Source organism: Ostrea edulis, chromosome 9 (genome assembly GCF_947568905.1).
Source record: "Ostrea edulis chromosome 9, xbOstEdul1.1, whole genome shotgun sequence".
Taxonomy (NCBI): Eukaryota; Metazoa; Mollusca; class Bivalvia; order Ostreida; family Ostreidae; genus Ostrea; species Ostrea edulis.
The window spans coordinates 42666583-42691432 of record NC_079172.1 but is presented as its reverse complement, the minus strand read 5'-3'; the positions used below and the strand labels follow the sequence as shown (position 1 = coordinate 42691432).

Sequence of the window (24850 nt, the reverse complement as noted above, 5' to 3'; positions counted from 1 at the left end):
CCCGTGACATTCACACCTTATGCCGTGCGTTTGGCGATGGAACTGTCACTACCTGTTTTAACGACTTAGGTTTGTTGCGGACGGGATTCGAACCCCGGCCATAAAATCCACATATGAATAACACTGCCTAATTCCGTGTTACTTTCCATACCCCCCCCCCCCACCCCCACCCCCACTACCCTTTCATTTGTATGGAAGCGAGAATTTTACACCCAGTTGTAAGTTGTGGGGGAAATTATCACAGAGGTCAAAATCAACCAAAGTGGGAGAGATTATTTCTCCTGTAGAGATCAGCTGGAACTGGTTCCATTTCATACAGTGTATCAAACTGACAAAAGTCGACATGTGATGATGATGCGCATTGGTCTGCTGTACTCATCTGAATGTGTTTATATCAGCACTATAATCAAGCATCCTTGTGATGAGGTCCATTTCCCTTGAAGGCCACATCCACAGCCGATAATGTTCAGAGACCGCGAAGCTTTACCACGGTCCCCCGCTTCTCTATTGATTGCCCGCAGCTGATCTCGACTACGAAATCGCTCCCAAAATTAACTCAGTCAATCTTTCGTGAATATCTAAATAAAATCGAATCTGTAGATTTTATGCAGCCCTGTCTGCAAAGTAGCCGCACACAAACAAACAAACAAACGGGATACCCTTAGTGGCATCGGAAAGGTAAACTAAAGAGTACACAATAGAATTCATTTCCGTGTGAAGACAAAGATTAATGTATTCGAGGCTTTCGGGGCCACGGGGATCTTAAAATCTCCACATTGAACCAAGGGACAAAGTTACGAGCAGAGCTGTTGGGAAGCAGCGTCTTGTGGATCAAAGGAAGTGGAATGTTTAGATGAGGTGAATGACCGATTGATGGGAGCTTTATCCTCCCTAGCGTCAACAAAACATCAGTACGCGGAATGGCGTGTTTTTATTTTTAATTTGTTTGTTTTATTTTTGCAAGCATCGCGCACACCATTAAAGGAACTTTTTACTTCATGATTACTATCTCAACCAGGCACCCACTTTCAACATTATAGGTAATTTTAATCTGCAATAATTCTATGGACAAAAATTTTAAATTTGCAATATTTCTATGGGCAAATTTTGTCTCATTTGTTAAATAAATCTGTTTTTAAAAATGTTCAACTGAAGTGCTCCCACAAATACCGGAAATAGACAATGTTGAGAAATATAAACCTTGAAAGATGCAACATGTTAACAACATTTCCTCATATCAATTCAATCAATACATGCACCTTGCACCTTGTATGTACTTTTTATTGACAGGAAATATATATGTAGTTCAAAGTCTAGTCACTGCAAACCCTGATCTCCTTCAGACTTACCTGCATAATTTTATGGTGTTTATATCTCTCAACTGTTACGATAAGCAAGAGCTTGTTCTGCTTATGGTCAAATCGAAGCAGGCTACTGATAAACAAGTTGATGGTGCAGGGGTTCCAACAGTCTCGTTTAAAATCAGCATTTTGCAAATTCTATGGTCGTTATAACGATCTAGTTTGCCAATACAACCTATCATTGGGTCAAATGTTGTCTGACGTGTTTCATACCGATTGTTAGACCGTTCTTGGCACACTGATTTTGACTACCGATAACTCCGTTTACCTGAACAAGATATAGGACCCACGGTGGGTGTGACCGGTCGACAGGGGGTGCTTACTCCTCCTAGGCACCTGATCCCACCTCTGGTATATCCAAGGGCCCGTGTTTGCCCAAATCTCTATTTTGTATTGCTTATAGGAGTTTTGAGATTGATCACTGTTCGATATTTTCACCTTCACTAGTATCTTTTCAATAAATGTATGTTTAGAATACGTTTATGATATCATTTTTACCGCAGTATTTATCACGTGTTTACTCCTTCATCCGGTGGATATCATCTATTACATGAAATATAATTATTACACTATGTTTTTCAACGCCGTTTGTGACGTCACAAACAAACTCAATATTACGTAGTTTGTTTACAAAATCTCAGGAAGCAAAATTCCCAACAATACAGTAACGTACGTTAATGAATAACTGGGGAGATGGGTTTTAACATGTGATTGATTGATTGAATATTGTTTTACGTCCCTTTCGAGAATGTTTCACTCATATGGAGACGTCACCACTGCCGGTGAAGGGCTGGAAAATCTAGGCCTATGCTCGGCGCTTATGGCCTTTGAACAGGGAGGGATCTTTATCGTGCCACGTCTGCTGTGACACGGGGCCTCGGTTTTTTGTGGTCTCATCTGAAGGACCGCCCCATTTAGTCGCCTCTTACGACAAGCAAGGGGTTACTGAGGACTTATTCTAACCCGGATGTGATAAAAAGATGTCTCGCCAAAGCTCGGGGAGAAAAAAACACAACTCGTTGAATATAAATCATATCAAACCATAAACCATTGGATATCCTATATATATTAAGCAAAATAGATTACAGAAAGAAAACAATTTTCACGATCGAATTTTCTCTATTGCTCTAATAGTCTAATGACCTGAGCGCCTATGGATAAAATATTTAAAACGTGGGTAAATTAGTTCTATGGTAATTGGTAATGATACATGTAATTAAGCTTCCCGAAACATAAAAAATGTAAAAAGAGACAACATAGATCGGAGAGAAATATTTATATATAGTTCGAATTTCTTCCATTGTTAACATAAGATCTACATTGAGGTTACATTGTAGTGTGCAATATCCTTGACCCAGGCGCCTGTACTTTTGGCAAGGACGAGAGAACCACGTCTATATTTACTGACTCTAGCTTGATCTTGACCTTAACATTTGTATTCAAGTCGAATTCTCGTTGATTGTGACCTTGACCTTTAATTTGACAATGACCCCACATCTCCACTATATCCGCAAATAAACACAGCGCTGTCTTGGTGAAACATGTGCGTTGACTTCTACATGGATTTGGTAAAATATGTGGATAAATATTGATTATGGTGGGGATCTCTGATCCCACCTCTGGTATAACCAGGGGTCCGTGTATGCCTAACTCGATCTCTATTTTGTATTCCTTGAAAGAGCTATGAGATTGATCAATGTTCGTTATCTTAATCTTTCTTTCAGGAATACATGCGAATGAAACACATCAAGAAACATTATCGATCTAATAACTTCAATTTCATCCAATCATTGGGCACCTTCTAACAAATTGTGAGCAGCGTTCGATATTATAGGGTTATTTAACTTATATTGGTGAATATTGGTACGAGTTGGCTGTGAAAATGCACGAGCTTGCGAGTGCATTTTGACAGCCAACGAGTGTCAATATTCACCTATATAAGTTCAATAACCCCTTTATTATATAGCTACAGTATTTAGTTGTTAAATTATATCCCTTTTCACTCAAAATACTCCAAAATACACGAGAATTCATCAATATTGGCATCTAAGGTGAAGGTGTGCAATATCGTCATGCATTTCTTAACTGTTCAATATTTAACCCGTCATTAATGCATGAAGCAAAGTGATTTTGTGAATGGGGACATTATAATTTATGTACAGTAAAAATTTGCTTAAGTAAATATCAAATACCGGCTCTGTCAGATTCGGAGGAACGCCGTCTACCATTTTGGCTTGTTTACGTCGTTACGGTAACGTCAATATTGAACGCTCATACTCGGAATGTTTCGGGCGCATACAATTTACGCAATGCAAAGTTAGCGTTCAATAAATTCTCAGGATATTGAACACCAACATTCTCTAGATTTTACGCAGATTTTAGACTATTTATTAGCTATATAATAAAAATTGATATTGATACAGTTCTTGTATTACAAATCATAGATTAAAATGAAAATCAAACCTTCATAAACTTACATGTATTGATGAATATAGAAAAAAATCGTCTACGTATTTTTTGATTATCAGCTGAAGTTTGCTATGTGTTGTGCTGTTCTTACGAACATACAGGCAAACTATATTGAAATACTGTAATCAATGTCCAAGTTTCTTAAAAGCATATTCATGTTGCTAATCATTACAATAATGGTATTGTTTTTACATGAAGAAATGCTTTAATAATAAATCTGTATAGACAATCACTACGACTCCCTCACACGATGCACACTTTAATCTTCGTTAAGTTGGAATTCAGGATATTAAGTATTGATTCATTTGATTCTAATTTCCTTTCCATCTACAATCAGCGTCCTGTGAGAGCATTCATTTGACAACGCCTCCGGAAAATGAAAACTTTCATCATTAGCGGGGAATACAGGGGTTCACCAACGAGAGAGAGAGAGAGAGAGAGAGAGAGAGAGAGAGAGAGAGAGAGAGTAAAACTAACAGGACCCAGTTGCACGAGGGTTAGTTAACTTTAACTAACAGTTAATTTTACATTAACTCTTAATTTTTATGGTGATAACTAGATGTTAACTGTCAGTTAAACTTAACTCATCTTCATGCAACTTGGTCCAGTTTGATAAATGACACTTCTAGTTATGAGTGGACCCTGTTTGAATGAGAATACGTTTAAAAGTGATCTGACCTTCCAGAATTCATTTTGAAAATAAAAATGTGACATTATTTTCACTACAGCGTATTACATGTGTAGAAGTACATAGAAGTATACAACACCTGTTGTAATACTCTCTTCTGACGTGCATCCTTTGGAGACGAAATTCATTTTTGACAAACAGCAAATATTTCTGTATTGATTCATCCTATGTTTGATCGATTTCACAGAAGAATGCCCCCGGGCTGCATTAGGTGATCGCGATATACACATGTAAATCACACAAAGTTTGTTATGATAGAAAACGCCGATCTTTCAAATATTCAATAGTATCTTCTTGAAAATATTTAATATAATTTCTTCTTGGTATAAAATTGAAAGGGCTTCATTGACTGTAACGCTGATGTAAATACTAATGAAGGTTAACAGGACCTGATGGTCATAGTCTGTGTTTGACGAGTATATATGATAAAGCTGTGACCTATATATACATGTATATACATTTCCAATGTTTTTGCCTTTGGTAGCTTTACAAATTGTAATGATAGCAATACGTTACATTTATGAACAACTGGCGTATTAATCTGAAAGAATATAGTACGTCGAATTTAACGACTGGGAATTCCAAAAGAAATTAAAGTAAGAACTTGAATGTAAATATTAAAAAAAAAAAAAATCATTTTTGAAAATACATGAGGGTATGAACTGCGACGCTTCAGCTGTAGATTCAAAAATGAAATGCGTTTCTTAAAATGTCAAATATTATCGAACGAGTTTATGGATCACTCTTTGATCAATATTAACATTCTGTATTATATTGTAAGATATAAGGATCTGGCATTAAACGTAAGTACCATAGTACGAGCATAGGCACCTCATATTTGCCCCCACATTCTTTGATCCACCATTTTAATGTACAAAACAGTAGCTATTTAATAAGAACTACATGTATTTCCTGAAATTCGTGAATTCTACCTACGTCCACTGTACAATGCATCTATTTGACAGGAGGTTGTTCAAAGTGTGTGATTTTGTATCGGCTCGTTCCATTGGTCCGTCATATACATGTATAGCCAATGATATATAATGCATGTAATGCATAGCTTCGTAAAATAAGAAGCATTTTAGGAATATTACACTTCACGCATTTCAAGGAAATATTTAGTAACATTATATCATGAATGGGTGCTTTTTCCATGTCGCTTAAGTAATACATTCGATGGCGGGTCTGACCAAACTGACACTGACTAACATCTATAGTAAATTAGCTTCGAGCAGAGAATTGTCACCGTGTGTGGGAATGGGATGGTTTGTCGAAATCACACATGGATATACATGTAAATGAAAGACCAATCAAGCTACACCCCCTAACTTGCCACTGACCGGAAATCAGAGCTCATTTACATTGAAAATTCCGATCAAATGGAGTGCCCCTGATTACTGACAATTAATAGTTTGTTTTTCACTCTGGTGATATTTATAATGCAGTAAAACTGTATAACCTAAGAATTTAATAAAAGTGCAAAATGGCATTGGGAATTGAAAAATAAATCCCTGAATTTTCCGGGTATAGTTCTTTTTAGTTTTGTTTTACACAATCAAAGGATGACGGCGGATCAAGGGGAGTGTGGGACACACGTCAGGTGTCGTGAATCAGAATCCCTCGGTCGTCAGTACGTCTCATCTGAGATTACACTGACCAGCATGGATACTTGATGTTCAGGTGTAAAGGATATATGACTGAATAAGATACATACTACATATGTAACATGTAAGAGATGTCAATGAGCCATCTTTCAAGTTTTACGCTATATACGAGGGTTGATTCAAAAGTTCACGGAATTCCTCTGCAACTTTTTAAATTTTTCAATAGATTTAATTCAAAAGTATACATGATGATTTTTAACCTACTCTGAAATTATGCGCGAAATGTGTCTGACAAAATACGGGTAATGCCACTTTGACAGTTGTCATAGAAACGGATGTTGTGAAAGGCGTGGGAGACTTAATATTGTGTTATTCTGGCTATTTATGAGACAAAAGCGAGACACGTAATGTGATACCAAATTGGCGTCATAATACTATCAGTTGTTGGAACTATTAAAAATGTATACAAGTTTTATGGATTTTACTGATTATTTAGATATTCTGTGTGTGGTTTATTGTTGATCATGACATCATTAGAAAATATAAAAAATCGATCAGTTATTCTTAAAAGTTGTAAAAATCTTGTGAACACCCTGGCACAGACGCATAAATTGATAACACAGACAGGACGAGTAATAAACATCTCGCGTTAAAGTGGCACAAGAGAAAGATGATGAAGGGTCTGGCAAGTCGGTAGAAGATCGTCTTTTTCTTCTTGAAAGAGTGAGTGTGTTCATGCATTTGGACCGCCGACACACTGTGCGGGATATTGTTGCAGAAATTGGGATGCCTAGACTCTTTTAAGGCAGAGATGAAGAAGGAGATTTAGTGTTTTATTGGTTTTTACGTCAAAACAGGCGAATGTGACACGAACAAAACAGGTGTATGTGAAACCAAAATATCAGGCGAATGTGACGCGAACAAAGCAACCGGAAGTGACGCGAACAAAATAGGCAAATGTGATGCGAACAAAACAAGCTAATGTGACGCGAAAAAAACAGCCTGATGTGACGCGAACAAAGCAGCCGGAAGTGACGCGAACAAAACAGGCGAATGTGACGCGAACAAAACAGGCGAATATGATGCGAACAAAGCAGGTGAATGTGAGGCGAACAAAGCAGCCGGGTGTGACGCAATGTTTTTAAAGTAACGTCACGTCAAAGGCTCCCTTGGATATCGCAACATACCACGTTCAATTTATATTATGTCGTTGCTTCATCACAATGAAATTGTGGGGAAAAAATCCATGAACGTTTGGATCAGGCCTCGTATTTCATTAAAAAATCTTTAAAATATCTGGACATCAATATTTACAAAGCCTTTTATAAAGGTTTGACCAACAATTATAAAGATATCAAAATTGAAATACAAATAACAATTTTCAGCGCTTATTTCGTTATATATAGAAAACCTTGAGCGTAATATTCTTATAATGATATGATATGTATGGGTATTTAGAAAAGAAATACATGTAATATGTACATCTGCGACCATGCAGAAATTGTAAATATTTGTAAAAGTATAGTTTAAACTTGAATGGTTTGATTAAGATAGTTTAGAAAAGTGCTTATTTTGATTGAATTATGTAGTAAAAATGATATAAGTTGACAAATTGATGGCACAATGCTGTAAATGTAACCAGCGCAGATATTCCGTACCTAGCGATATTTCCCATTATGTAGATTTAATCCAGAGATCATATTATTTTACTCCAGTCTGTACTCGGTATGCATCATGTTTACCTGTTTAAAGTACAGTATATGCACATTTAGATTTAAAAAACCCACTTATGAACAAACGTGACCCCGTACAGACGTTGTAGCACGAACAGCCTGCGACATTGTTGGTAACAAATCAACACCTGCTGAAGAAGATCGGGACGAATTCAACATGTCGGTACAGTCAGGGCACACATAAAATGGATTATATGCAGATGAAATCAAGTTTTATAAGGTCGCATACGTGTTAACGTATCATCACCCAATATCTGGAATAGACAGAAATCAATCTGAATTGGACCCAAATACATGTACATAACCTAATTACTCCCAAGACAGTAACTAACCATCCGCGTGGATCTGTCATATAAAGACAAAAAAAAAAACGTCTACACCATTTTTATAACTTTTATTTCGCAAATTATATGGTCGTTATCACGATCTAGTTTGCCGATGCAGCCTGTTGGGTCAAATGCTGTCTGACGAGTTTCATACCCATTGTTAGACCGTTCTTTGCACACCGATTGCGACTACTCATTTCTCCGTTTACCTGATCAAGACATAGGGCTCACGCCGGGTGTGAACGGTCGTCAGGGGATGCTTACTCCTCCTAGGCACCTGATCCCATCTCTGGTATATCGAGGGGTCCGTGTTTGCCCAGCTCTTGATTTTGTATTTCTTTAGGAGTTATGAGATTGGTCACTTGTTCGTTGTCTTAACCTTTCATACAAAATTGTGAAATAAAGAATATATTTGATTTAATGTCTGTGTGAATATTGTTAACTTGATCGAACGTCATGATGGTGATGAGATATAACGCAGTAGACACCATGATTCGGGCTGTATCTTGAACTCATGCGTATGATCAGAGTTCATTTCAAAACAACAGTCGACTACACTACTTTACGAATATACGGCGAGTTATTTTCTCCCTCAGTGCCCTCGTCCGAAAATAAATATTTTCTTGACTATTTGATTATAAATCAAAACAGAAAATGTGAATAGGTTGGTTGCGTTCGTTACAAGATCGCTTTTAATAAGCAAACATCAAATCGACAAAGCTGAAAAATCACTAATGAAAACATATGAATTCAAAACTGAAAATGGACTGAGTGGGAGGGAAGTATAAGGCACATAAATACAAAAGCGACCGTTGTTGCTTGTAACGAACCTCGCACTGCCGGAACACTGACCAGTAGCAGTATATATACTAAACGCAAATGCGCTCATGCATGAGCTCAGAAACCCGCGAAATGTATTCACGGAAAATAACGAAAAATGACGAAATGTATAACGTAAAGAAATGAATGTATGAAGCGCCAGCTTCGAGAAGGCTACAACATTCATGTAGCCTAGTTCCCGAAGCTTTCCGAGTGCAAAGCCCGGATACTAGGTTAGCTACAACGAAGTTACCATTTGGAAATATTTTTGAAAGGAAGGGTTATTTCTCATATATAAGGTACATGTATATGATTAGTGAAGTTAACCTTTTCAAAATGACCTTGAGTGACCTTTGTCTAAAAGCCATTTCCCTATTACTTATTTGTGTGATATATGGTCAATTCCTGTTCAAACACTGTTGAAATAAGGTACTTTTTCCTTATTCATATATAGTATATGTTCTGAGTAACCTTGACCTTTCAAAAATCACCTGAGTGGCAGTGGTCCAAAAGATTAATAACTTGAAATATTGTTGAAATGAAGATGTTTATTCATATATATGAATATGTGTTCTGAGCGACGTTGACATTGAGTGACATTTTTTCTGAAAGCCATTTTCCAATTACTTATTGTGCGATACATGATCAATAACTGTTCAAACAGAGTTGAAATAAACATTTCTTACTTATGAAAGGTTGGTTGTATATTGTTTAACGTCCCGATCGAAATTCCACTCATATGGAGACTTCACTATTGCCGCTGAAGGCCGCAACTTTTAGGTCTATGTTCGGCGCTTACGACCTTTGAGCAGGAAAGGATCTTTCTCGTGACATACCTGTTATGACACCTGAGGGCCTTGGTTTTTGCGGTTTTATCCGAAGGAACTTTTATATCTTCTGACTGACCTTGTCATTTCCAAATTGGCCTTGAAAGTCCTTGTTCTACGGTAAAAGTCCTTGTTTCAAGAAACACCTTAAATTGTGATAAATTATATCAATTTCTGATGAAAGGTTTAGGAGATATGAGCTCAGACGGACGGACAGACATGACGGCAACCATTTGCTCCCTCCGAAATTTTTCGGAAAGCATAAATTTGTTTTTGAAAATGCATAAGAGAATGAACTACGCCGCTTCACTCCGGCATTTTTATCATGAAGTATGTTGGCGTGAAGCGTCGTACCACGGCAGTTCATACTCTCATGTATCCCCCCCCCCCCTGCTCTCTCTCTCAACACGGGTCATGAACATCAATCACAATATGTATTAGAATGGGGTATAATCTGAACCCATGTAGACACATTTCACACAGAAACAATTAACAGACTATTTCCGTTACCTGTTGTTGTCTCCAAGCAGCACGAATGCCACGCCCACTCCCAAGATCGTGTAGATTTCATGATAGCGGGAAGTGTTGACTAACACCCTGCCTTTAAATAAGCCTAGATGAACACCCGCGTTGGCGCGAGAAATCATAATATACAAATAAATAATATTGCATAGAGGAAAGACATTTTAAATGTGCACGTTCGTTGCGCACATGAGTTGAATGAACGATATCTTTAATTCAAATGAATGAATTAAGTACGATATTTGAATAATAATAATAGTTATGATATAATATAAATAGGAAGTCTCGTGGACCTCTAAAATTTGTTATTTATAACATAAAGTATTGTTATCCATATTAAAAATCATATAGTGTAAATTTTTCCATTGGACTTGAAAATTCTTCTTTATAAAAGATAATTCCTATTATTATACCTCAGTATGAGAATTCTATGCTACACGTAATCTGATTGGTTTAGACAGTCACGTGCCAGGGATGACAAAACTTCATATCTCCCACTCAAACCTCATGTCTCCCTATCATATTATATACTTTCAATTTCATCTCTTCTTTTTTCTTTAAAAGTTTGCGGGCATATATCACACGATATATGCCCTGAAACATTCCGGCCCGCAAATATTACGTCACAATCAATACACAAGCAAATGGTATTCGCCGACGACCGTTACCGGTTCTAAAAATTATGTCGTTATGGGGGATACGTTAAAACGCTTTATTTCACTTAGACGCTTGTAAACACTGAAATGGAAAGAGAAACTTACGTAAAGTTTTCCGTCTCTCGACTCAAAGACGAGTTAAAGAAAAAAGGAGCCACCACGAGAGGCAGAAAAGCCGACCTTATAGACAGGTTTGTAGTTTCATACCTCATAGCCGTTATTTTCGTTTGTAATATTTCAACAAATTCGTAGCTCTGCACTCATGCAGACGACGGAGGATGTTTACGCCGGCATGATTATGCCTAAATATTGTTTTGATGCTCAGTGCGACAATTCTTTTATCAAAATGCATCAAAATTCAATAAATTAATGTGATATAAGTTATATTTATGTCATCAATTATACGTAATAATTATAGTACTATACGGACTGTTGTTATTGTAATACATGATACAATGGCATTCACTGACATGTACTAGTACGTCTTGGTACCTAATATTTTTTTTATGGGAAGTGGACATTGTACAGTACTTTATTGTAGGCTTAAGGCATATGATAGAAATAAAGATTTCAAGAATGACCCAATTCATATACCTGAGCCTTTGGAAGTTGATTGGCCAACGAGGGGATTTCAACAGCTCCAGGAATCACATAAAGAAGAAATCCCAGAGATAGGCATTGAGCAGATAGACATGTATTTTGTACATAGATTAGCAGGTTTGTTCTTATAATTTACTTGTATGATTAAGAACAACATTTTTGTAAAACATACATCTAACATTAGGAGTCATTTAATGAATGTGCAATATCTTATAGAATAATTTGTACATATATATAATTATGTGTTTATAAGTAAATAAATTTTAAAATCATGAGCTTGTACTTATGTGTAGGTGACAGACAAAGCACTGGTGATGTCAAGGCTATCGAGAAAGGAAGGCTGCTTGTTGAAAGTGATAGAGTCTTGGCTGTGTCATATTTAAAGGAAGATAATTCCCTGTTCTTTACAGGCATTGTTGGCGCAGCCATGAAAACAAAGGCAAGTATTACATTTAATTTGTGGATATAATATACATTGTAGTACTAATTGTACATGTACCATGTATGTTATCAGTTATTTTCTCTTATTTTATTACTCTGTACTGAGATATTTTTGTAAAAATAACTAAAAAAAATTATATTACCCAGAATACATGTATGTATTTCAAATTAAAGGTAACATACAACTTCAAATTAAAATTTGACAAAAACTCGGGAGACATCTTGAACAGCCATTGTGAGTGTCCTGCAGGACGAGGTCCCCATGGAACTTGCAAGCATCTTGCTGCTGTTGCCATAGTTTTACTCTCTTGTTCTGAAGGAAAAGGTTTGAGGATTCAGAGATCATGCACAGAAAACCTGCAGACATTTCATAAACCCAAACATTCATACTCAGGTAAAAATACATGAATATTATGTGATGTTCCATGATGAACAGAAGCAATAGTTTTATGACCATATATTGAATCAAGTACAATAATTTATTTTTTTTCCACATGTTTAACATATTCAAATTTTGATATAGGTTCACCAGTCAAAGCTGAAGATCTGCCCAGGAAGCGGAATCTGACTGATGATTTTTTAAATGATCCCCGCCCTGAACATCTAAAAGGTGTAGCTGGTTACCCGGATAGGGTTCGCAATATGGTCTTAAACCATTGTGCAGAGACCTCAGACAATCTGACATACAGATATCTCATCGAGAAAGCAAATATTCAGGTAAACATAAGCATGAAAATGCATTACTCACACAAGCAAGAATCTCACTTAATGTCCCTGTACATCGCTAATTATAAGCAGTGTCAAGTCAAAAGTATCTCGCTAGTGAACTTATAGCAAGCTATATTAGTAATGCATATAAAATGTTGATTTTAAAATTATAAGTCTGTTAATCTAAAGCAGTAAGTAGTGATGGGTAAAACTGCACATATAAAATAAAGTGTTTAATAACAAACAAACTGTAACACCTTTTGTTTCACTAGGCAGCAGTATTGGACCATGATTATTTGGAAAGACCCTTCACAGAGTATTGGGTTCAACGAGCTGTTGAGGTAGGTCTTTTGTTAATTGGCTTAAACTGCATTTCAACAAAATTAAATTTTATGACATTTGTGCAAATGTTGTATATGTGTTAAAATAAGATATAATGTGCAATGTAAATTGATTGCAAGGATTTTTTCTCATGTTCATATGTATTACTAATACCATGCAATTTTATACTACAAAACACAGTACAAGATATATGGTTTTTGTTATATACAATTTTTTAAAGGTAACAGCAGATAAAGTAGTTGCCATTGAGGAGCAGACACGTGGACAAGCCAGCTCAAATAATTGGTTCAAGGAGAGATCATGGCGGATCACAGCCTCAAGATTTGGAGATATCTGTTTAGCTACAGACAGGCGTAATAGGCAGAAACTCTGCGAGTCCCTATACCAGCCTTCTGCTGCTGTATTTCGCAGTGAAGCTCTAGTCCATGGAAGTACCTACGAGACACGTGCTATTAGGTATGTTTTAGTGTGAGCTAGTCAGACAATCACGTGTACAGCAGAGACCTGGTTTGTAAATCTTAACGCTCTATATAAGCATTGGTCAAATCAGTAAATTATTATTTACATATATTATATGCCTTTTCTTATTTTTATCTCTCATTACAGATCCTTTGAAAGAGAGACTGGCCAAGGTGTTCAAAGATGTGGTTTCTTTGTTGATATGGATCGACCTTACTTGGGGGCATCACCGGATGGACTCGTTGGCAATGATGCACTAATTGAAGTCAAATGTCCCTTTGCTGGTCGCTTTGAGAAGATTCAGCCTGGAAAGTACTTCCCATATCTAACAATGGACTCTGTAACTGGTGAAATGAAATTGAAACCCACCTCTAAATATTTTTTCCAAATACAAGGCCAAATGCTTATTGCCAAAAACAAATTTGCTATTTTGTTGTATACACTTTCAAAGATTTGTTCATCCAGAAAGTACATATTGATGTAGAATGTTGCCAGAATTCTCTTCTTCCAAAGCTTGATGTATTCTATGATAAATTTTTCATGCCATACTTGTTATCCTTGCTGTAAAGTGGAAGCATATATGCAAACTTGTGTAAAAGTTTCTTCTAAATGATTTATCGAGACAGTTCATTTTTTTTTATACAGAATCTTTTTTGTATTCATGATTTCATTAGAGTCTGCAAATGATTCTTCATGTTTTTTTGCCTAAGTTTCTGCCCAGAATGCCAATCAATTTCAGATGAAATACATTGCATATCCATGATATGAAATTTTCTGTATCGACAATATACATGTAACAATGCATAGATGTTGGTTATATAAAGTGTTAAACTTTTTAAATTGATTTTTAAAAAAAGATATTGTACTTTGACCCTTTCAAGGTAAATAGCTTTTACACTTAAAAGTTGATATGTCTACCAAGATCCTTGTATGATGTATCCCTTTGAATATTGACAGCACATGTTGCATAAAGGATACAAAAAAGGTACGATACATTTAAAACTTGTAAGCAGAAATATGAACACAACTCTCAAGGGATTCACTGTATGTGCAGGGCATACATTTATTAAACTTAGACATGTATGCATGTACATTTTGATATACTACTGGCACATGTTTAAGCACTTTTATCAACAATGCAATTCCTAAAATTTGACAACATAAAACAAATGTACACAATTCTGGAAGCTAGGGGGATTTTTGACATTGGTAGCTCATGTTTCAAAATTTTGAACCTCTTTGCAAGCCCAATCACCCTCTCTACATGAATACGTTTTGAGGCAACTCGCCTATCTCTAACTATTTCTTCGGGGTCAAGTTGGCTTTTGCCCTTGAGAAACGTAGGTGTATTAATAAAAACATTCTGATTCGCAAATAAATCTTGAACAAGAATTCCCCGATCTGCCATAATGCTGTCACCAGCATCAAATTTGCCTACATCTAGCAGAGTAGAGTGTTCAATGATTTGTCTGTCAGACACAGAGCCCCCATAAGTAGAGGATACATAAGATACTGCTCCATTTGGAGTTACACCTACCATGGTTTTCAACGTGTTTTTGTGTTTATAAGAAGACCATGTTTTGGATTGTGCCTCAACATTTGATGGTTTGTGAATTGGTTGCTCGGTTGCATCTAAAATTACGCGTGTATTGGGAAACTTTTTAGCAAAATCTGTTGGCATATGTTCTTTAATGATGTCTTTAGAAGGCCAGAATTGTTCCTCTAACTCTTTTAATTGAAAATACAAAAAGTTAATCCAAGTTGTTACAATTTTAGAAACAGTAGATTCACAGACTTTAAAGAGCATAGCAAGTTCCACATCTTCTTTTGCTTGTCTGAGTTTCATCAGAGTTAAAAACAACTGATCTTGTGGACTTAATAAGCCACATTTGTAATTCAAGTCAAAAGCTGCTGGCCCAAGAATATTAAAAAGAAGCATGAAATGATCATAGCCATTCAAACCAGTGTAATAAGAAAGCATCTTAGTGTCCAGTTTCATACCTTCAATTGAAAATCTACCTAAGGTAGGTATGTCACACTGGATTTCTTTCTCAGCTGTTGAACACATTTCTTCTGGCATGGATGTGGACATACTTGTAGATGACTGATCTACGACAACTTCGTGATGTACAATCAATTCATCCATATACATGGGCAGGTCTTCAATCATTGGAGTACATGTATCTTGAGTAGACTCTCGCAGCCTCTTTCGCTTAGCTCTGTCAGACTCCTGGGTAGTACTGGTATTCTTGAAGTCAAAAACAGAGGGCGCAGCTCCATACTTAAGTCGTCTTCGTTCACCTGTCACAAATTGAATATGTTACAGGAATGTTGGTTGTAAGTTATACTTTATATTTAAAAGCTTTAAGATTCGCTAATTATAAACTAGATTTGTTATAATTGATTTACATAAATAGTCATGTAGCAAATTCAACCTTGCATTTTTAGCAGTCACTTCTACTGTAAAAAATATTAGGTGGGGGGGGGGGGGGGGGGGGGGTGTCACCAAATATATGAAAATAACACCAGAAAATGGTGATTGTTAATGTGGAGACCCAATCTAATTAAAATTAGATCTTCCATCCGCTCCCCAGTTTGGGGAGCGGATGGAAGATCTAATTTTAATTACATTGTGTGGAGACCAGGACTCAGCTGGTTATATGTGTGTATATATATATACATATATGGTATCATAGCACTCTTTCATCCTGTAACGTTTTATCAAAGCAGTATATGTCTCGTCATATAGCCTAGTATTATATTAAATGAATACTGTGATACATACCACATGTCAGTAGTTGCACCTGAAAAAGAGTAAAAACAAACCACAAAGCAACGCATTCAAGAATGTAAAAAAGAACGTTATCAATACACGAATACAAGACAAAATGAAGAAACTTTATAAATCAATATTTGAAAGAAGGAAAAATTCAAACAATTCAACAAATCAATTGACGATGCAGCTTTATATAACTGATTGATAGGACCTCGATCTAACCTGATTCGGTGATTTTGTAGTCATCTTCTGTGAAGTGTATATGGCAAACAACGTCTTCTTTTCCTGGGTTCCATAATTTTTTTGTTTTCCTATCCATCCGTTTGATCGCTACCCTCCATTTCAAGAGTAATTCCTGATCTGTGGGAAACTTGTGACCCCCAAAACCACCACAAAGTGGAACACAACAATATTTCACCATTGTTTACTTCAAGCGTCTAATTGATAAAGCGTTTTCAGTATCCCCCATAAACCGTGACTAATATTTAAAACCGGAAACGGTCCTGGCGTAAACTATTACTACGTCGTTAATTTTCAAATTTTTCGTGTTTTTCATCTTTTACTCAGTTAAACAAATAAAGAAATTGTAAAAAATAAATTATTGTTAAGTTTCTAAATGAAATTGAAAGTATATAATAAAAAGGTTATAGACTTTGTATGGGAAAATATGTCGACCTCGTTTTTTGTCGCGGACAGACCTCGCAAGCTCGGTCCGTCTACGCGCCAAAAAACTCGGTCGTCATATTTTCCCATACAAAGTCTATAATTATAGGTTATAGACTTTGTATGGGAAAATATGACGACCGAGTTTTTTGGCGCGTAGACGGACCGAGTTTGCGAGGTCCGTTCGCGACAAAAAAACGAGGTCGTCATATTTCCCATACAAAGTCTATAACCTTTTTATTATATACTTTCAATTTCATTTAGAAACTAACAATAATTTTATTTTTAACAATAGCTTTATCAGTTTAACTGAGTAAAAGATGAAAAACACGAAAAATTTGAAAATTAACGGCGTAGAAATTTGATTGTGACGTAATGTTTGCGGGTCGGAATGTTTCCGGGCATATATCGTGTGATATTTGCCCGCAAACTTTTAAAGAAAAAAGAAGAGGTGAAATTGAAATTATATAATAATAATATTTTCCCATACAAAGTCTATAACCTATAAATATTTACCCCTTGGGCAGCCTCGTGCATTTTCCGTAAATTTAACGTCAAGGTTGACGAAATGTATTGTGACGTCACAATAAGTCCGAGTCATTCTACTTTCATAGTTCGTAAGGCAAAAAAATATGCGGATCAGTTTTGGTTGATACAAATACAAGCAAGTAAATCAGCATTCAAGGAGAATGGAAACACAAAAACTGGTTATCATATCACTGTATTTCGTAGTTTATAGCTTCTACCGTACTACGTTGACGGTGCGGTGTTACCGTTGGGGCGATCTCAGCTACATACAATGTATAGATGAGCGGACTTCAATTTCAAATGCATTTTTGTAGTCTTGCTTTGTTTCGGTATAATAAACAATTTATTGCATGAATGTTCGGGAGAGATGAAGATTTATTCACCCAAGAAAAATCATATTCCCCTCGGGCGTTGCCCTCGGGGAATATGATTTTTCTTGGGTGAATAAATCTTCATCTCTCCCTCACTATCATGCAATAAATGTATATTATTATACCTCAGTATGAAAATTTTATGCAACGCGTAATCTGATTGGTCTAGATGGTCACGTGCCAGGAATGACAAAACTTTATATCTCCCTCTCAAACATCATATCTCCCTATCGTATCAAGGTAGACGAAGTGTATTGTGACGTCACAATGAGTCTGAGTCATTCTACTTTCATAGTTCGTAAGGCAGAAAGTAGGTGGATCTCTGATACACAGTTGAATCGCATGGTTTTGGTTGATACAAAAACAAGCAAGTAAATCAGCATTCAAGGAGAATGGAAATACAAAAACTGGTTATCATATCTGATTATTACTGTATTTCGTTGTTTGTACCTTCTACCGTAATACGTTGACGGCGTGGTACGTGTTACCGTTAGGACGATCTCAGCTACATTATATTCTCCCTCACTTTGTTCGTCCGAATATAAAATGATTAAACTTTAATGATAACAAAAGACACTATATAGGAATGCTGCTCGCTAGAACATTTATTATCAATGCTACATTTCATATTACAACATATATGCATACAATAAACTTGCAGGGCTTTCCATCCAATATAAGGCCTAGTATATACGCTATTCACCTAAGTTCTAGCGAGCAGTAGAATGGTTAGAAACGAACACGCACTGACTATTAAAACTACCCGACCACGTGACTGACACTACCCGGGAATAAAACTCACCCAAGCATAATATTAATACAATGTACATGTATATAGATGAGAGGACTCCAATTTCAAATGCACTTTTGAGTCTTGCTTTGTTTCGGTATAATAAACAATTTATTACATGATAGTGAAGGAGATATGAAGATTTATTCACCCAAGAAAAATCATATTCCCCGAGGGCAATACATCTTCATATCTCCCTCCCTATCATGCAATAAATGTATAATATGCGAGTTCCTTATTAGAAAGTTTTACTGTAAATATAGATTATTTCTCTTTGAAAATCTTTAAATTATGAATGATACATGTATATAATTAATTAATTAATGGGCTTTGTATATGCCAATATAACACAGTCCATCATAGAATGATGCACCTTAGAGGACGTATCTTATAATAATATACGTGTATATAACACAATAAAATTTCGAAATACAAATGACTTTGTCAGTGTTCTATGTTATATATCAGTATACACATCTTGACCACTGTCCAGCATTCCTGAGAGAATACCACAGTATAAATTTTATAAATCGACCGGACCGCGGCGTTCTACAACTGTCACGGTAACAAAATAGCCATAAAGATGAACACATATTAATTAAGAAATTACAAATCATCCTCGAAGTCAAGTGCACTACACTTAATCAAGAAACCCTAAGAATACTTGTAACACATTATGATCAGCTATGATGACAACAGTAGTGTTTCAGAGACCTAGTGAATAGCGATGTCGTTAATTGACAGACTTTAAATTACAGAAAAGGGCAGCCAGAATTATATTGAAAGTGAAAGTAACTCAGACTTCTACAGCTGATATTTTTAGTGTTCTTAAATGGATGCCTTTCATGATTATTTTGTATATAGAAAACTAGTGCTTGCTTTTAAGGTTCTTGATAACATGACACCAGAATATATGAACGTTTTTAGTTTTGTCAGCCAAGTTAGTTCCAGAACAACAAGAAGTAGCAATAGTGGCATTTTATATTTACAAAAATTTCGAACTAAATATTATAAACGGTCTTTTAAGGTATCCTCCACAATTTTATGGAATCAGTTGCCCGAGTCTGCAAGAAGCTGTGGTTCTATTACATCTTTTAAATCAGCATATTTGCAGCATTATTACTCAAATAAGTGATATATATATATATATATATATATATATATATATATATATATATATATATCTATCTATCTATCTATCTATCTATCTATCTATCTATCTATCTATCTATATATATATAAACAGGGATTACTTGGGGTATGACAGAAGTACTTGAAGACCTTGATTTTGCGGACGATATTGCACTGTTATCTCACCGTCATCGAGACATGCAAGAAAAAACCACCCAGCTCGCAAAAACAGCTGAAACAATTGGCCTTCATATGAACACCTCCAAAACTAAGATCATGAAGGTCAATACCATATTAGAGGAACCTATATCTTTAAATGGCACAAACATAGAAGATGTCACCAACTTCCCATACCTAGGAAGTAAGATCACCACTGATGGGGATTCAAAGGCAGATGTACAAGCTCGCATTTCTAAAGCCACAGGAGCGTATGCTGCTCTGCGGAACATCTGGAGGTCAACAAAGTTTAGCACCAACACCAAAATTAAGATCTTCAAGAGCAACGTGCTTGGGTCCTACTATATGGTGCTAAATCTTGGAAAGTAACCAAGTCTATTTCCAACAAGCTGGATTTATTTCAGACCCGATGTCTCCGCAGAATATTGCGCATCTTCTGGCCTAACACCATCTCAAATGACGAACTGTACAAAAGGACAAACACCACTCCTCTATCCCAGACGACCAGAAAGAGAAAATGGCTGTGGATAGGACATGTATGCAGAATGTACCCAAATTCCATTCCAAGGGTTGCTTTGAAATGGTCGCCAACTGGCAAGAGAAAGAGAGGAAGACCAAGAGAGACCTGGAGAAGATCCGTGGAGAAAGAAATGAAAGATAACAACTGGAGTTGGGGACAGGTCCAGAAATAGGCGAAAGACAGACCAATATGGAAGTCTCTGGTGACGGCCTTATGTGCTGACCAGCACGAAGAGGACTAAAGGTAAGTGATATATAGATATGATGTATATGTTTATTTTCCCCCCAGTGATATCGTGTGTATATTTTATGTATATATTTATTAGGTGCAGAACTGTAGCTCTCAGAAAAAATATTTTGACATAACAGAGAGCTACAGAGCCACCCCTTATAAAAACCTTCGATTTACGTCGCACAAAAAGCTGCGCACGGTTGAGGCCTTATATCGTTGTATTCTTGAGTTGCTGTCTCATAAATTTTATATCAAAAAATTCTTAACATATTTTCCTACTATACTTGTGTCTAAACATACCTTCAAATATTCATTGAAGCCCCATACGACCTGAAAACTCCCAGCTTCAAATGATTTCGTTTGTTGACGTAGCCATGTTTCAGAGAGCTACAGTTCTGCAGCTAATATTTTATATTATGTTATCTATTTTTCTATTCTCTCATTATCTGTCTGTGAATATGTTTTATACAGGACCACGATGTAAACTAGTCATTTGTACTAATTGTGCTATCCTGTCTAAATAAAAGAATTTATTATTATTATTATTATCAAATAGGATTTTCAGCCCACAAGCCCCCTCCATACGCATGCGCTGCCCCCACCCCCATGGGTGACAATGTCAATACGAATGTTCCCTGCAAGATTAGAGCTGAAGAACTTTCTCCTTTACGTTCGGGATGCGGCATTTATCTTAATTTTGTTGGGGTTCCGCTAAACGTTTTGATTTTGGTTTTCTCACCAACTACATGTACTTGTTATATTAGTGTAGTAAAGAAAGAAGCAAAAACAAGGTCAAAACATTTACGAACTTAGACTACATGTAGTATATGGGTGGTCATATTCTGTAACTGCTTTCAAATATCTTGTGTACTTGGAACCATTGCATGTACATAATGAATACCAACTGCTTTAACGTCTTCATGTGAGTGAAAAATTCTCGAGTGGTACATTAAACAATGTACAACTAACCAAATAACCAACAAACCAACCAACCAACTGCATAAGGTCAGCTCCGTTCTTCTGTTAACAAAAACAGCTGATTTATCTAAGGAATAAATTTGATAGGAAATCCCTACGTATGAAACTGGTTTCCTGTTTGTCTGTCCCTCTCTTTGTCAGTCAGTCTGTCCGTCCGTCCCTCCGTCAGTCTGTCCATCGTCCCTCCCTCTGTCTCTCAGTCAATCTATCCCTCTGTCTGTTAGAAAGTCTGTCCATCTGTATGTTAGTCTGTCTGTTAGTCTGTCTGTCCATCAGTCCCTCCGTCAGTATGTCCCTCTGTCTGTCCATCGTCCCTCCTTCTGTCTGTCAGTCAATCTATCCCTCTGTCTGTTAGTCTGTCTGTCCATCTGTCTGTTAGTCTGTCTGTCAGTCAGTCTGTCCATCAGTCCCTCTGTCAGTCTGTCTGTCTGTCCGTCCTTCTGTCCGTCACGCAGTTTGTCCCTCTTTCTGTCAGTCTCCCACTTGGTTTCCAGACTTTTTTCGCCATGCCTTAATTAGGAGGCTAAAATTTGGTATGTGGTTTACTACTTATGTTTACAGATCAACTTTACGTTTCGTCACAGCTGAGTGGTTTTTATGAGATTTATGACACTTTGTGTTGAATACAGTTTTCCTGTTTTGCTTTGGTTTGTTGTTGTAGTTTTTTTGTTGTTGATTTCTTTTTTAAATTTGACATGTGCTCACCTAATGAGCAGATACAAATGAAATTTCACTTTCGTTTACGGTTTACCTAATCTAAAACAAACTAAAATTCGTATAAAAAAGAGTGTACTTACTTTTTTGCTCTAAAATTAATTTAAAATGACTTTGTGTGTATCCCGTCAATCCTCTTGACAAATACATTTAATGACGTGTTGCGTAGACACGTTAATGACATCACGATGCTTTGCGTAGCACGTTATGTTTTTGACCAATAAAGCATGTTTCTCAGCTAATCAGCTAAAATTATTTACCAAACTTTCCTTATCGGTAAGTCAAATTAACGTCAAAACCTCGGTAAATACACACTATTTAAAGCTCCAAGCTGGTAGGTTTTCACTCTTCTCATGGCGCTGAACAGAAGCATCAACGACTGCTGCTGACACGTGACAGGCGTGGACGGCGGTGTGTCCAGCTTAATTTCATTCCTATCCTCTCCAACTTGTCAATATCATATGTCAATCACGAAAATGATTGTCCTCGGTTCATATATTGAAACGCATACATGTACATCAAAACAAAGCTCAATTTGTTATGAAATAGACGGACATTACTAGATCGTTTACGATACATTTACTTGGAATCTCTTTAAATACCAGGTACAAGTGTATCATGGAGGCTACATAAAGATACATAAATGTTTATTGAAGCAAAGTGAGATAATGACCGAAAACAATAGTAGGAATTGCTACACTGTAATATATAAATACATGTACATTCATACTTAACAGAAACCTCACCTGTTGTTTCATGTTCGTAGCAAAATCCTGACTACATTGTTTCATGTCTAACTTCTATTAATGTTTGATAACAAGTTTTAAACATTATATCCACCTCGAAGTACCTAGAAAAAAAAATGTTATATTTCTTGAGAACTTTGACACCTTTAAGCCATTTAGACAATGTATTTGGCTCTAGATCCAATTGTCCGCGTAATCATTACCAAATATGGTGCGTCATCAAGGTCAAAGTGTACAATGGTGTTTCGTTTAACGCAACTTGTGTCAACGATATGTTTTATTAATTAAATATAATTTTTATTTCTTGAAAATACATTTAAATGAAAAGCAATAAAATGTCTTTCTTTGTTGTTTTATCCGGTAATGAAGGTAGCGATCATTGCAGAAAAAAAAATTACATAACCAGCTAAAGCTTGGTACCTTCACCACCCAATAAAACAACAAAAGACAATAGGTATTTCATTGTTTAAATGACAATAATTTTGATATATCATATAACATACTAACTACATATTTTGAGGAGACATCTGGCCTAGCAGAACTTCGGTGGAATCTAATTAGAAGATACAGCATTGACTGTCTGACAGCTGTATATTTCTGTTCACGAAAGAAAAACCCCATCTGATATTGACATGATTCGCAAGGCTAAAAACTGGTATTGAACATGTATAAGAAATCAAATCAGTTTGACGGAACCTTATCCAAATGTAGATATATATATGTTATATCACATTTATCAGTTCATTGTAATTAATTCCTTCTAATTGATTCTCACCGCCGCGATGGTCTAGAGGTAGAGCGTTCACCCCGCAAGCGGAAGGTCGGAATTCGAATCCCGGCCTTGACAGACCTAAGTCGTTGAAACAGGTAGTGACAGTTCTATCGCCAAACGCTCGGCCAAAGGTGTGAATGTCACGGGTAATCAAAGATTACCTTAAAAAATGACCGTGTCACAGTACATGTAGGTGTGGCACGCTAAAGAATCCTCACTGATCAATGGCCTAAATTTGAAGCCCTTCACCGGCCTTGGTGACGTCTCCATATGAGTGAAAAATTCTCGATCGAAACATTAAACAAGATTCATTTACAATCAATCAACCATTTAATTTTTATCGTTCTTTCTCTCTTTTGAAAATGACTAGGACGCGTTTATATTTAGGAAGTTATACCATATTTATCCATAAACATATATTACACTTGTAAGCAATACATGTCCCCTACCGGCGATTGACGGATGTAATGTTGTTTAACCTTGAACTGTAACCTAAAATATTGGTACCAAGGAGGTAAGTGGAATTGAAATTATATATTGTCAACTTCATCTACTATCAGTTTTTCATCTGTGATATATGGTGTCCGGGTAGGGCCATTTGCAAAAGCGTGACTGCGTGTTAGTCACAACAGGCCGTCACGCCAACAAGCAACGCGCCTTCGCGCTCTCACGCCAACAAGCAACGCGCCTTCGCGCAAATAAGCAATGCACCTTCGCGCCGTTACGCCAACAAGCAACACGGTGCGAAGGCATGTTGCTTGTTGGCGTGACGGCGCGAAGGCGCGTTGCTTGTTGGCGTGAAGGTGTGTTGCTTGTTGGCGTGAGAGCGCGAAGGCGCGTTGCTTGTTGGCGTGACGGCGTGTTGTAACTAACGCGCAGTCACGCTTTTGCAAATGGC

At 36.6% G+C, this 24850-nt stretch overlaps 2 protein-coding genes across 4 annotated transcripts; one reads left to right on the top strand and one right to left on the bottom strand.

Moving 5' to 3' along the window:
• The first annotated feature begins 10982 nt into the window (after positions 1-10982).
• Positions 10983-14392, top strand: LOC125664437 (uncharacterized). Its single transcript, XM_056149290.1, has 8 exons — positions 10983-11196; positions 11547-11722; positions 11899-12044; positions 12221-12440; positions 12570-12763; positions 13027-13095; positions 13317-13552; positions 13703-14392. Exons 1-8 carry the CDS (start codon positions 11093-11095, stop codon positions 14037-14039), a joined length of 1482 nt encoding a protein of 493 aa, XP_056005265.1. The 5' UTR covers positions 10983-11092; the 3' UTR covers positions 14040-14392.
• Positions 12757-16835, bottom strand: LOC125658392 (uncharacterized). Of its 3 annotated transcripts, XM_056149292.1 has the most exons (4): positions 16554-16835; positions 16341-16359; positions 15557-15856; positions 12757-13121 (listed from the first exon to the last, which is right to left on the bottom strand). In XM_056149292.1, the coding sequence occupies exons 1-4, from the start codon at positions 16575-16577 to the stop codon at positions 13117-13119; spliced, it is 348 nt and encodes a 115-aa protein (XP_056005267.1). In that variant the 5' UTR covers positions 16578-16835; the 3' UTR covers positions 12757-13116. The 3 variants fall into 3 exon arrangements, with proteins under 3 accessions (XP_056005267.1, XP_048745591.1, XP_056005266.1); XM_048889634.2 differs by lacking the exon at positions 12757-13121 and having other exon boundaries at positions 14529-15856; XM_056149291.1 differs by lacking the exon at positions 12757-13121 and having other exon boundaries at positions 14529-15774; positions 16341-16835.
• Between the last annotated feature and the right edge of the window lie 8015 nt (positions 16836-24850).